At 37.6% G+C, this 15,700-nt stretch overlaps 1 protein-coding gene and 1 long non-coding RNA gene across 2 annotated transcripts; both read right to left on the bottom strand.

Annotated features, from left to right (window-relative positions):
* Positions 1 to 1,961: 1,961 nt before the first annotated feature.
* On the bottom strand, positions 1,962 to 3,664 carry LOC113334598. The gene is made up of 4 exons (XR_003352876.1): positions 3,529 to 3,664; positions 2,880 to 2,995; positions 2,716 to 2,796; positions 1,962 to 2,373 (listed from the first exon to the last, which is right to left on the bottom strand). It is a non-coding gene; the product is annotated as an uncharacterized LOC113334598 (long non-coding RNA).
* Positions 3,665 to 10,336: 6,672 nt separating this feature from the next.
* LOC113310224 (octanoyltransferase LIP2, mitochondrial-like) lies at positions 10,337 to 15,700 on the bottom strand. Its single transcript, XM_026558824.1, has 2 exons — positions 15,501 to 15,700; positions 10,337 to 11,110 (listed from the first exon to the last, which is right to left on the bottom strand). The coding sequence occupies exon 2, from the start codon at positions 11,105 to 11,107 to the stop codon at positions 10,400 to 10,402; it is 708 nt and encodes a 235-aa protein (XP_026414609.1). The 5' UTR covers positions 11,108 to 11,110; positions 15,501 to 15,700; the 3' UTR covers positions 10,337 to 10,399.

Raw genomic sequence — 15,700 nt, 5'->3', positions numbered from 1 at the left:
TAAAAGGCCTAAGTGGCTGAATGTTGTTCCAGTCTAATTCTCTACATCTATTAGCCATGGTTCTTTTGGTGTTTATCAAGGGTCCAGGGAGCAACACCGAGACAGAGAAGTTGGCTGAGTTATGGAAGAGATACTGCAAGTTGTTGAGATGAATTTCAGCTGTAGTTCGTGAGATTTTGGTCATGGTTTTATGTAGAAGATCAGGCAAAGAACTGCAATGGTCGTTGTCCATTTTGTGAGCGTGTTCGAAGTGTTTTGTTGAATCAAGAAGAGTAAGAAACGATGGGTGTCTACAGCTCAGTATGGATCGAGTGTATGGACTTTGGGTCGAGTCTTTTGGCAGAAGACAATGTCACCAGTGCATCTGGACTGAACCGTGTTCTTGTTCTGTAGACATGGTTTAATGGCAGTCTAGAGACGTTTGTTGGTTTGGGTGTTTGCCGTGACTAAACATGGACTGCATTGACGGGTTTGAGATGATTTCAGGGCTGATAAGGACAAGGTTTGTGTGTCCATTTCTATGGATATTGTTGGTCGAATATTGAAGATAAAAGGGGTGAGATTTAGAGGCCTGTAGGGTTTTGGAATATTGAGGTGCTTCAGATTCGAAATTGCAAGACAAGGTAGAGTTATAAAAAGGGTTAACCTAAAGCTACATATATCTCATACCTTCTACCAGCTGCTCACAACCCTAGTTTCAGCGAGCTTTTGCTCGCTGAACTATTACCATCACCACCTGCACTTCCCCATCTCATCTGCATACATCCATTGCATCCATCCATCGCCAGCACTTTATACCATTCCGTTCCAAGACCACCTTCATACACCCACTAGATATACCACCATCAACAGTAGCAGCTGGAGTTCACATCCATCTTCCATCCACAACATCAACTACATCCACCACCAGCACTCCACCTGTTCGCAGGAAACTACATCAGCATCAAGCAATACTACTTCGCCGCCACCATTCCACTGTTACCAGGCCACAGGTCCAATACCAGCAGTAGCGAGCTTCTTTGGTCTGCTGCCGTACTACTACATGTTCGCATAAAGTTCCACCAGTCCACCTGTTGCTGCCGTTTGGTTTGCTTGTTTCCGTTCCATATATTTATCTTTTGTTTCTTTTCCATGAACTCCGGTAGCTAAACATTATTGATTAGGGACGACTTCAACGTCCGGAACATGAACTCAATTTGATATTTAAACTGCTTGTTTCTCGCAATTTGTCTCGCTATTGTTCATTCTCTACGGTGCTAATAATGCGTATGAGTTATTTGTGAATCGTTTAAGTTGCAAATTAAATTGATTTATGGATGATTTAATGATAGTTGAGACCTCTTCCACCTGTAATTGTCTAGAGACTCTTGATACAAGTAGCAATATATGAATATTGACGATGCGACTTTGTTAAATATTCATATGTATTGAATGACACTAGTAGATGAATCGAGCCTTTGTATTTGTCACTAGGAATAACCTATCTCACGGAACTTAATGCATTTGTTTAAGTCACACCTAGAGAGCGTACTTCTAGGAAATTTGGCAAGTAGAATCCAGTAGTCGAGCGCTTCCGTGTCCGGTGAATTAAGAGATTGCGGGATATTTGAGTGTACTAAATATTCTAGGGTTATTAATAATGGGTATTTTGCAGAAACATAGCTATACTGATAAGATTCAAGTTTCGTGACTGAGAAAGATTCCTTGATCATTCTCATACTCATATTTGCATTAATATTCAGAAATTGAATTGACAACTTTAGCTCAACTCTCCCTTAGGAACGAACCTGCTTATCCGTATACTACTAGTTAGTTTAAAGAGAAGTAAGGAATTTATTTTTGCGAGTTCGACACCTCGTCAGTACCTTGAATCAGTGTGAGATTGATTAGGGTTCAACTACAGTCCAGCCCGAAGTTAATTGGTAGTAGGCTAGTGTCTGTAGCGGCTTAATACAGAGTGATGTTCAATCTGGACTTAAAATTATCTTTAAGTTTCTTGTACAAGTTAAAAGGAAAACCTCAACAATTAGTTGTACGATGCTTCACATCCTTAAACATCTGTGAACACACAGGCTTAAACATCTGAGAAACATCCTTAAACATAATTGATAAACTGTTAACTCTTACTGCCGACTAGCGACCTACACAAGTATGCTAATCCCCATTTGATTTTTCTGTAGACGTTAGTATATATACGACTGACATCAGTTAAGCTCACATCCAGGTAGATACAAAAAATTGAGCTTCTTACATTAATCAGCAGCCAAATATTCCAAAAAACCCAGCCAGATATTCCAAAAAGTCGACGCATTATGTACACCATAAGTGCGTCAAGTAGCCCAAAAAACAAACCGCTGTAAAGATGGAATCATACTGCACACAAGAAGTCATATGTTAAGAATATACCAAAACGAATTGAGCAATCGTCAACGAAATTCAGTGTATGGCTGGCTAGTAATAATTCTGCCGTCTAAGATGGTGTCTCCCATATTGGGTACGTCTATGTTTCCCGATGAACTCTCCGTCAGGTCCCAAATTCAAGTTATATAGACCTTTTTGTTCCAACTAACTAAAGATCTAAGCAAATTGTGAACCTAAATCTTACTAAACATTCTATTTAACTCTGAAAATAGATATTATTTTTCTATAGTGTGAATCTACAAAGTGCATGATGAATGTACATCTGATTAAAATGTCACGTTGAATTAAACATACCGAGCATGTTTATCACAAAATCCTCCACCCCCACCTTTTCACATTTGTACATGACCACCAGAATTTGGCCCAGCTCCTTTGCTGCAAAATAATGTATATGTTCAGTAACCATTAGAGACACCAGTGCTTACAGTAATCAAGGGAAAGAAAACCTCTAAATATACCGGATGACACGATCTCCATTTACTGGGGTCTCATTTACTGGGTTCATCGCCTGACTGGTCGCTGATTCCCCCACCATATCACAAAATTACATTAACCACATCATTGTCGTCACCACCTAACCATTCATACAAACAAATCAAACTTAGCTGATGCAATTCATATTCTTTTTGTATTGAGTTTCTTGCACCCTGTGGTTAAAAGATACGGGGGTTTTAAAACTTAACTACAGACCAAAAACAAAACAATGAAGGATGGGTTTCATTTTCTCTTCCATTTACATTGCACACATTATAAAAAAATTCAAATCAATCTCATGGAACAGAACAAGACCTAAGTTCAACATACAGTGTATCAACTGGGTAGTCCAGAAACTACAACTAATTTTTCCAGCTGAGATGTGTAGTCCTTAGTATGATAATGCAGTGTGGTATAAGATTCCATTTGGTTCCAACCCGAATCAGAGAACCAACTAATTACAAATCAAATCTGATTCCATTCAATTCCCAAATCCCACCGAATTCTAAAGGAGAAGCACGAGAATTAGGGTATTAATGGTAAAAATAGGGTTAGGGTTTCAAACACCAAAGAATTGCTATTACAATCAACCTGCTATCGGATATAAACGAAAAATTAAATACAAATACATACCTATACCGTCTGGATTGGATTTAATGAATTCATACCCATCCATCTCTGAATCTCTGCAAAGATACATACAAGAAGGGGAGGAGAAACTGGAATAGAGAAACTGAAAGAGAAATACTGAGTGGATAGAAGAATTGGGATACTATCCGTTTCCTATCCGGGTAAACCTCTGAAGCCCAAATAAGGCTAACTATAGTTGGTAACTAACTTTGCTTGAGGGGTGAACTTGGAAACTTTTTTTCAAAACTTAAGAAATAGAGACGGACAGACTCGCTTGTCCGTTTATATAAGTAGAATCAAAGGTGGGTTGTATTGGTGGGAAAATCCAAAGCCTTGGATTTCAGTGAGGATAGCTAAAAAAAAGGCTTGTTTGTAAACATGGTAAGATTCTACATATAGAACAAATTGGTATTCTGAATATTTGTTAAACCGTCCAATTGAAAACTCCATCCGGAGCCTTCCGACCACTGGATCAGGGTCCCCATTAAACGATGTCCGTATGATAGCCCTAGCTATCATGGAGACAAATCTCATACCTTTTTATAAAAATTATGGGATAATGCCAATCTTGTTACCAAGTGGCACGATGTGCAGAGAGATTCTCATGCAACATTTCTGGTTGATATTTGTGAGCAGTCCTAGTGATATAATCAAAATAATGATGATAATCAGGGTTGTCAACGCTTTCTATCTTCATTTTTATATGACTAGAAAGAAGATTCTTCCGATATCTTGACCTTGTGTCAAAAACATGAGAACCCGTATTGGATCTACTTGTGTTGACAGCGTGTTTAGTTAGTACATCATTATTCCATAGTTTTACATGTACAGAACTTGTTAGAGCATTGCTCGGTCGAACTCGCATGCGTTGCTATCTCAAGCATGTTTGTCAATGTTAGTGATCAAAACTATAAGTCTTTATTTCTAGCATATTTATAGATGTCTCGGACTAGGACATAGATAATGTAGTTGAGCTTAGATCTCTCGACGTTCATCTCTTGAAGACGAAAAACTACTAAGGGGAGCTTGCGGAACTTGTTCGACAAAAGGTATGTGGAGACTTGAACTCATCTATCACTTGAAAATTTTATTTCTACTATCTCCTATATTGAGACATAAGTCGTGTTACGATATAGTTTTCTCTATACACATTTGAGATTTCGAGCTGAGTATATCTCTCTTACATATTTCTCGAAATATGTGTTGGTAAGCTTTCGCTTCGACCAATTCATCGTATATCATGAGAAAACTTCCGAGTAACATCCTACATGGTTTGTGTGATACAATCATTTGGTGTAAGACTTGGAATGTTTTGATAATGATTATTTCAATATCTTGAAAATTGATTTGATGCTAATAGTGTGAAAACAGCTATTGTCATTATAGAAGAATATTTCAATTATTGAAATAAAGAGTTGATTATGTAACCATCTTTGGATATAAGCATATATAGTGTGTTCGCACATTAGTGTATAAATCCATAAACCGGAAGCCAAGAGTATGCATATGCGTGTATACGAAATTGGTGAAGGAGACAAGATAAGTATGCGTACCCGTACGCATACTGGCGGAAGTTTTCGAACCGAAAATATCTGCTGAGTTTGGGGATTACAAACTCCTAAACTAGTCACTTTAAGTATGCGTACCGGTACGCATACTGGCGGAAGTTTTCGAACCGAAAATTTCTGCTGAGTTTGGAAACTTTACAAACTCAAAAAACAGATTGCTTAAGGACGCATACCCGTACACATACTTAAGCTGGTTACTTTGTTAAATCGGTCAGTTCATGGACTTAAACATTTATATCATAAGGAATGCAATCTTTGCAAACAGTGGCTATAATGTCCATGATTGATTCAAGTGAATCAAACCGATTTGGTTTCAATTGTGTTTTCTAAACAATTGAACAACTCTTTAACTAGTTTCATTTGAGTCATTTGAACTATTTATGGTTAAGATGAATAAGGATGATATGAGAATAATCATATGGCTAACCTCGGTTAACTATTTGTGAACCAACCTAGTGTACACGTTTAGGTACGGTTACATAAACCTAAATGAGGGTACATTTCATTTGTGTGTAACAAGCTAAGTTCGATCTAACGATTGAAAGATATTAGCTTGGTTGAATCAGGTTTTTCATCTAACAGTGAATATTGAATGCTTTGTTACCAAGGTAACTTGGATCGCAAACCCTGATTTGAAAAACTATATAAAGGAGAACTCTAGCAATTGGGAAACCTAATCCCTACACCTCCTGTGTGATACTAGTTGTATAAGCTAGAGTCGATTCTCCTTTAACCTTAGGTTTCTTCTCGAGACCCTGTAGGTTAACGACTTGAAGACTTCATTGGGATTGTGAAGCTAGACCCAACTATTATCTTTGTAGTTGCGTGATCTGATCCTGCTGTTTCTATCGTGTTGACTGTAATTGAAATAACTGGATCGAGATTTTATATCTCCGATAGGCAAGGTAGAAAAGTAATCACAAACAAACTTCGTCTTATTGTTTGTGATTCCACGATAACTTGTTTCTCTAGTCGATTAAGTTTATTGTGAGGTGATTGATAATACTAGGATGTTCTTCGAGAATATAAGTCTGGTTTATCAATTGGTTCCTGTTCACCTTGATTTATCAAAAGACGGAACAAAAACTCTTGGGTATTTATGTGGGAGACAGATTTATTCAATCTTATAGACTTTTCTGTGTGAGACAGATTTGTCTATCAAGTCTTCGACTTTGGGTCGTAGCAACTCTTAGTTGTGGGTGAGATCAGTTAAGGGAATCAAGTGTGTAGTATCTTGCTGGGATCAGAGACGTAAGGAGAGCAACTGTACCTTGAATCAGTGTGAGATTGATTAGGGTTCAACTACAGTCCAGTCCGAAGTTAATTGGTAGTAGGCTAGTTTCGGTAGAGGCTTAATACAATGTGGTGTTCAATATGGACTAGGTCCTGGGGTTTTTCTGCATTTGCAGTTTCCTCGTTAACAAAATTGTGGTGTCTGTGTTATTTCTTTTCCGCATTATATTTTGTTATATAAATGAAATATCACAGGTTGTGCGTTAAGATCAATCAATTAGAATATCCAACCTTGGGTTGTTGATTTACATTGCTTGATACTTGAACATAGGTCTTTGGTTACTCCTCTTATTCAATCGGGCTCGCAGATTTCTATTTGCTGATTGCGTATTGAATTAAGAGTTAAAGATATTAAACTCTTTGATATACTTTATTCTAGATTGAGTCTGACTGTCTAGTTGATTCTCTAGAAAGTGTATTGGAGTAAGTCATCTCTGATTGCCAAATGAATTGTTGGGTGTGGTTGTTAGACCCCCGCATTTTCACTCTTTATTATCAACATTATCAATTATCTCCCTGTGTTTTTTTATCTTCTCAATTGGCACATGTTGTCCAGCCGTTATGCAATCAGCGCACCATTTGGGCAAAACCTTGAACCTATTCACATGTTTTAACTGAAAAAACATCAAATGGAGTTCACTTAATAAATTGAATCGTAATATTATAGGGAAAAGTCATAACCATACGCACCAGTTTATCATAACCTGGGGGTTTTTCTTTGATGATACATCTGTATTGGAAGCCATCGAGGTCGTCTTTGCTTTAAGATCACGGAGTACACGAAGATGTGAATGCTCCCGGTACCACTCCATACATCCTGGAGCATTTTCATCACCTCGGTTGACAGCTCTCCCGGTGTTCACCAAGTGGTACATCCTCTTATCCCAGTGATCAACAACAGATGGTGTACCAGAGTAAACCACCTTGATGTTGTCCTGGTTAGACTCGCTATGCTCCACGTCCAACTTGAACTTGCCATTAATGTGATGCCATGGTACTGTTTGGAAAGCACCATGTTGTCGCATCAACCTGGAGCCATTGTACATCACATAACCTGTGGGATGCCACAACGGTCCAAAATAATGGGACAACTCAAAACGACCCGCTATATGTCCACTAGCTCGGTATTCCTTGTATGGATCAAAGCATACCTCTGAGGCCTTAAGTGAGTATAATTTCTCCCTCAAGCTAACCAACTGCTGCTCCTTTGTCCTTGAACGGTTGTCATTGAACTTATACTTTGTTCCTCGGTGTACCTCTCTCCCACGCTGGGTTCACATCTGCCAATTTCAGACTGGGGTAGTTTCCATAGATCCATATCTACATATATATCAAACCAAGTATTAGAAATTGATTCTTAAATTAGAAAAAAAAACATAACGATCAATGGATTAATAGAGTTGAGAAAATACATGGAATAGACTCACGTTCCCGGCAATTTGGCTAGTTCTAAGCCTCGACGCCTTTCTCAACTCTGTCATCAAGAATGCAATAGTTGTCGTGCCCCAGGAGTAGTCCGCGACCTTATTGAGATTATGCAATAGTTGTAGAAGGTTGGCATCTACTCGGTTGTCACTGGTATTCGGGAATATGACACATCCCAATACAACCAAGAGATAGGTGGTGGCCGCCGCATCCACTTCGGCATCACTTAACGGTCCTTGCATTTCTTTCTCGGCAGTGCCTTTGAACATCTTGATCAACTGACTCATGTTAAACTGTCTAACTTTGTAAGAGAATGACATGTTGAACTCAATGTCTGATGTGTCTTTATCCCAACCAAAACACTTGTTACACAAATCATAAAGTTGTTCCCAACTTAACTGCTTTGTGTACTCATACTTGACAGCCACACCATGATCATTGAGATTAAGAATCTGCCTCGCATCATCTGGAGTAATGGTCATCTTCCCAAACGGCATATGAAAGGTGTCAGTCTCGGGATACAATCTCTCCACAAAAGCCGATATCACGACCCGATCATGTTCCAACATTGAGTTCTCGACAACAGTAGATAATCCCGAGTTGGCTATAATTGTCTTGAACCTTTCACATTCACCGTCTAAAGGCCAATATTTCAATACTTTTGATGGTGCAACAGTGGGTTTGAGTAGACGAATCGCATCGGAATGATACAACTTACATAATCAGTAGTGGGTTGAATTTGTCTAACCTACGATTACGTAAATCGGAAGACAAATACTATATATAGTATCTTCTGATTCTACCGAATCTGTGTCCCTACATGTTCTAATCCTCCGTTCAAATCGTAAGGCAAAAAAAAACCTAGCTACCGATTAGGTCAATTTTAGGGTTCAATGGCAAGCAACGATATATAATCGGGAGTCACCCATAAATATTAACTCTCGATTTTGGTCGATATAACCGAAAACCCTAGAAAATGGACACAATCGGGAGCAAAAATTGAAGATCCAAACTACCGATTCTGGGAAATAACCGAAAATCCTATAATTTATTTTCATGGATTCGTCAAATTGAAGCAACATAAACACATAAAACGATAGAAACTTACCTAATTGCGGCCATTTCCTGGAGAGTTTGATTATCAGAATCACCACCACCACCTACATGAGCGGCTTCATCTTCTTCATGTTCTTCGTGTTCGTCGTCTTCGTCGTCATTTGAAGCAATTACTCGAGTTCCCGTGGGTTCATTTGTATTAGTCATCGTTTTTAATTCAGCGATGAACGACGACGATGAATTGAAGTTTGAATAGGGGGAATAGTATTTTTACTCTCCACAATCGGAAGGGAAGAAGAAGAGGAGAAGAAGAGTTGAAAAGAAAAGAAAGAAAGAAAATGAAATGAATGGGTGGTCTTAATCGTCTAAAGGTTGTGTCTTCAATTTTAATCGGTAGTAATATGATGTTCATTTGCTACCGATTATAGACGGTTGCCCTCAATTCAATTTTTCACAATTGGTAGTTTTCTTGCATATATTATCTACTTAATCGGTAGTCTCGTGATGTTATTTTATCTACCGATTGTGGTAGTAGCCCCAAATTAATTATTTCAAAAGAAAACAAAGAAGAGAAGAAAATAGTCACAATCGGTAGATAAATTTTTTTTTCTAAACTACCGATTATGAAGGGATATATATGTATTTTCAATTTATTTTGTCTTATTAGTCGCCCCTAATTCTTTCAGGGTCGCCCCTAATGACGCCAGGAATTTTAAACTATATTTAACTTTGAGCATAAAGTTGTTGTGCTACTTGATTCTCTTTTACCACCCCGCATAGTTCATTTTTTTTTTTGCAATATTGATTCTTGTTAAGTACAAGGAAGAAATGAAAAATGGTGCAAAGATGCTGCTCATATAGGCTTTAAACACAGTAAGACAGTCGACAACGGTAATGTTACCGCAAACGTTCATATTGGTCTGGCAAACGTTCATTTAGAGACCAATATGATCATAACACGTGCCAATTTTTTAAATTAATGGAAATAAGGTGAAATACTACCTCCGCCCCGCTATTAGTTGACTGGTCTACTTTATAACTAAATTTAGTTATAAAGTATGTCAACTGCCAATTTTTTGAATTAATGGAAGTAAGGTGAAATACTACCTCCGTCCCGTTATTAGTTGACTGGCCCTAGTTATAAAGTATGTCAACTAATAGTAGAGGTAAAGCCAATATTAAATGTGGATATAGGGGCACAGGCCCCAAAGGTTCATCATTTCCCGATATTGGGTTTAGATGGTACCACTTTGCGGGGAAGAAATGGGAAAAAGAAGCGTGAAGCGTGGGGTATGTAGCAGCTTCATACGAAAACTAGATAACTTTCCAACCTGCAAGATCTGCTATGGAATCTTTACAGCCAGCAATGCTCATCTTCCGGATTTATCCAAAAGACTGGGTATATAACACTATTTGCATCAAACCCGTAAGTTATCGATTATACAAAGGATCAGCATAGATACGTAGAATAAGGATAAAAAACCAAACCTGGTTCCATAGATTAATGACTGACACAATCTTGAAATGCTCATTTAATTTCTGAAGTTCCCGACAATGTCGGCTACATTTTCTTTCCACATCAGGTTCGTAAAACCAAAAGATTTCGCAAAAGAAGAAACCAGTTGTTCATGAAGCACTTCTTCACTAGGAAGTTCTAACTTTGTTTCTCTTCTCAATGATGTAACTCCTTTATTGGCAATTCCACAAGGTACAATATGCTTAAAATAATTAAGATCGGGATCGATGTTAAAAGCCAAACCATGAGATGTAACCCCTGACGAGATTCGAACCCCAATTGCTCCTATCTTCTTCTCTCCTACCCAAACCCCTGTCTCGCATTTGCTTCCTACACGAGCTTTCACACCATACAAAGATGCCAATTCAATCATTGTCAGTTCGAGATTTTCTACATACTTCCGAGCACCGAATCCTATATCTTTCAGAGAAATAATGGGATATAAGATAGCTTGATGCGGACCATGGAATGTTATGTCTCCCCCTCTCTCTGTGTAGTGAAGCTCAGCTCCCATACTCTGGAGCTCATCCTTGGAAACTAGCAAATTGTGATCAGTTCGTCGTTTCCCTAGTGTGTATGTAGGTGGATGTTGCAATGACAAAATTGTATCTGAAATTTTCCCCAGTTTTCTATCAGAGACGAGCTTCTCCTGAAGCTTAAGTGCATCCAAGTAGTTTACGCTTCCCATCTTCAAAACCTCGAGGCTCCTACATAGTAGTCTCATTACCTGCCAAAACAAGAAGAAATCCAAATGATGTCAGTGGTCGCATTTTAACTGGAGCTATGCCACATCCAGATAACCTAAAACTTGTGCCAGAGATTTTGATGTAAATTAACAAAACAAACATGTTGAACACACTAAAACAAAAATAAACTAACATCGTCAAAGATCTTTGTTAGATGAAGTAGACTATCAATCTAAAGCAGCGCTTCAGCATGCTAGTCTGAGACTTGGCCGAACAAAGTACCCAAGTCAGATTGGGCCAACCCTAGCCCTCGTATACTTAACAAAGTCGGCTTCCCGACCCTCCTACCTTACTATCAAGTTACTCTAAAATGTTGAAGCAACATCAGGTCAGTTAGACTTCTCTATCCAACAAACCTTATTTAAGAGCTACTGAGCTAGTGTCATAACGAGATGTGAATCTGTAAAATGTATGTTTAGCACATGTACCAACAGAAGCGAAGCAGCCATCTTGAGCAAATAAAATTTCCAGAGATCCATTTTGTACATAACCAACAATCATTTGGTGAGTGTGTCATAACTAAGAGCTCACTTATTTGGTGACAATGTCAGAATTAAACCCGCTATTTTTCATGTCTTCAAGAAGTTTAAAGCACTCCTCAAAATAACCATTCTGAACATAGCTAGAGATTAAAGAATTCCAGGTGATATTATCAGGTTTGACTGTGTCATTGAAGATTGAATGAGCTTCTTCAGATCTACCAAACTTTCCATACACAGAAATAAGGGAATTACGGACTGTCGGATTTGATTGGTATCAGTTTTTTCGAAACAAATCCATGTAATTCTCCAACAGTTGCAGCTGAAGAACATAGTGATAGGGCATTAATAACAGTCACTTGATTTGGTCTGAATCCAATCCCGACCAAATCTTGATATTTATCCATGGCTTCCCAATCATATATGCAGAGTTGATCGAATTCCATGACACTATATCCCTTTCATGCATTAGTTCAAATACTCGAATCCTATTTACTAAACTTCCGCATTTTCCAAACATTGCAATGAGGGAGTTTTGAACAAACAAATCTAAATCAAACCCGTTTTCTACAGACAATTTCCAAATGTTCTCACCTAGCCGAAGATCTGCTGATAAAGCACAAACCTTTAGAAGGCAAGAATATGTATATTATTTTCTTCTCATAAAGAGACTCGGGGCTTGTTGATGCAACCCGTTTGTGTAGTATGCCCTGATCATAGCATTCAGTGTATACACACTATCAAACGGAACCAGGTTAAAAACTGATTTGGCCTCGGACACATATCCAAATACAGAGAATAGACGGATGAGTTTGGTTGCAAACAAGGAATCTTCTTCCAAACCATTTATCACTAACTTTGAGTGTATAAGCTTTCCAAATACAAGATTCTTTTTATGTGCACAAACTTCAAGTAATTGGCTACAGTATTTTGACCCTAAAATGGAAGCAACAAAGGTACTGGTATCAAAGTACTTGTTAGAGGCTGCAACTGATGAATATTAATGAAACTCAATTTTATGAACGAAATCGCTGATCTATGAAGAAGATTGAATTATGATGCAAGTGTCATACTTTCTGGTTAAAAGAGAGGATACGTATTTCCTGTGGATATGTGTTGAACGAGAAATCATAGATCAGATGATAGTTCCACATCAGAATTGGACTGCAAAAATCAAATTCACTAGAGTAAAGGGTGGTTCAGTACTACTGCTGACTTCAGAGGCATATGAGTTGGATGTGAATCTATGAGTTTGTTGACCAAATGGATAGCCCCACTAAAAAACAGATTATCATCGTCATTGTAATTTTACCAACTATCATGGAATAGTTCTTGTCTAGTAACAGACAAGGCAATCAAGAGTAGTTATACGAAACAATATTACATATGAAATGGGACGTCAACTATGAGATGCATAACAAGGGGTTAATTGTAACTTCTATACATATCCTTACTTGAATTACCTTTTTCTTTAAATTGGGATAACAATCTAACTACAGACAGGTCAACCTCATCTGAACCAAAAACGTAAAAAAAAGGTGAAGTTAGAAATCGCTACTAAGATGAGGATCAGATGAATACAAGGACACATAAGGCAACAAATATCTGATCAAAATCAATTTGAAAGGACAAAATGGATTTCCCGATCAAATTTTGGCAGATATTGTCTCCTCAATATTAGAAAGATATCCTATTTCCTTTCCTTTTCATGGTAAGCTAGTTGAGAGTGTTGGAAATCTTGTTACTGATTCGAAGGAATATCAACACCAAGTACTAAATCTATCACAAATCACAGATTCTATTCGAGGCAAAACACAAACGATTTGGGCCTTAGGTGCAGAAACTCGTTTTCACAATAACTGCGAAATTGATTGTATAAAACACGTATAATGATGGAAAATCAAAACCTAAACATCAAACAAACAAATCAGATCGCATTCAAGCGAAGTAATCCTCTTTAAACAAACAAATCAGATTGCATTCAAGCGAGATAATCCTCTATCCTTAACGCATTTGAAGAATATCTTCACACACGAATACACGAGCAGCACAAACCCCTTTCACTTTTTTTTTTTATAATTTCTAAGATTTTATTCTAGCTTAACTTAATTTTGCTCCTCCTGAAATGTTCTTCATACGAAGAATAAGATTTATTTTTTTTTTAAATAGCAAATGGCAACTTTAGAAGAGACATAACCTTCGGTATCAGATGACATCTCTATGATAGAATCCAATATGTGTCGTGAGATCGTGTCCATTTGCAATCTAACCTTGATCTTCAGGTCGTGACTTGTCACAAACCGTTGGATCTCAATTTCTGCCAACAGATTCATTAGCCATCCCCTTGACCCAATTTCCATTTCACATCATAATTATTTCTTCCAGGAAGAGCCACAGAGAAGATTTGTTTAGGTCCTAACAGTTACTTCAAACAACTAAGGCACGCATTGGATTGAAGAATTCCATCAACCACTTAAAGATCATGTTGGGTCTGAGAGTTAATTTCAAAAAATGTGAAGTATTAACATCTCATGAATAAAAACATCAGCACATTTCAAATTGAGAGAAATACGTACCAAGTTACGGATCTATTAACAGATGCCTCAATATCCATATCTAAAAGACAGACTTTTTGTACCAAACTATGTATAAACTAAACCCAACAATTGAAACTGTACTAACTATTGAATACTTAAATCCTCACTCTTTGAGAGTAAACTTGTTACAACAAGCATAAGCTATGTCATAAATACTAAAATGAGACTGAGCTAAAAAAGCATTGGTGATCGTAAACATCTTTGAGAGAGAAGATGTGAATGCTTTGTTATTTGACATTGTTTTTGCTGGGGATACTGATTGCCAGCGGTACAGAGAAAGTATGTGTGGAGTAAGAAATCCACAATGCAAAGCTCTCGCTGTTGTGATAAGCAAGCAGCTGTGTAAGGCGGAAAATGTGTCCTCCAATGTATCAGGAGCTCATAGATGTTAAGGTCCTACAGAAATGTGTAGCATATAGAATAAGAATTGATGGCATTCATAAAAAGCCTTCCTCTACCGAATAACTTAACCATGGCAAGTCCATCCTATCTCTTAAGGATTTAATATCCCGCTGAATTGAAATGTTAAATCTGGTTCAGTGTAAGCTCTGGTTATGTAAGCATTTAACATCATATCTAAATCAAGTGCAATTCCCACATGTATGTGTACTCGGTATAATGCTGTGGTTTCCCGTATGTAGGAAATCGCATGAAGAATCATCAGATGCAGACACGGAACTCACTAGTGTCAAAGGTACGTTGATGTTGGCTCACAGTGTTTACTTATATGTGCAAAATAGTTATAAGACAAAGTTGCAACACCAGCCAATGAAACACGATTAATATTCAAATTAACCAAATTGTTAAAATCTACATGCTGTCCAATTTGATCTTCAAATTTAAAGCAAATTAAATACTAGTTTTTAACCTTGAATGATATGTGAATGGCATTTTTAACAAAATCATAGATGCACTGATTGCATTCCTATAGCAGTGCTAACGTAGTGTTACTGTGTGCAATGTGACATCGTATAACTGCATTTTGCAGGGGTCTATGAGCAAATTTGATAAATGCATATGGTATAGAGTTCTGTATTGAGGCAACAACAGAGAAAAAGGAACAAAAATGCATAGCACTAAGTGTGCAACCTCGTACCGAGATAGTACTACTATAACCAACATATAATTCAATAACATCAAAATAGGGATAAAAATTAACTCTTAATAAATCAAACAATCACACAACCTTAAAAGAGGAGAGCCAATGAGTTTAATTAGGAATGTATCAAGAGAACTGAAACATTTCATGGGTCAACGAAAATATAAATAGTCTCATTTAGAAGGAAAGTACGAACCTCGATGGAAAACCTAGCTTTATTCTTCGCTGAAATAGAAGAAAAATGCTTGCAGAAGAAGGAACAGACGATGTTAGCGAAACCACAATCGGAAAGGAAACATGAAAGACGGTCCTCTCTCTTACTTTCCTATCTATCTTTCTTTCTCTCTCTGTCTGAGAAGTCTTTATTCCCCATTATCTTTCACCTGGCCAGTGACT

This window comes from Papaver somniferum, chromosome 1, assembly GCF_003573695.1.
Source record: "Papaver somniferum cultivar HN1 chromosome 1, ASM357369v1, whole genome shotgun sequence".
Classification (NCBI taxonomy): domain Eukaryota; kingdom Viridiplantae; phylum Streptophyta; class Magnoliopsida; order Ranunculales; family Papaveraceae; genus Papaver; species Papaver somniferum.
The sequence above is the reverse complement of the archived record's forward strand: the minus strand, read 5'-3'. Positions and strand labels throughout refer to the sequence as shown.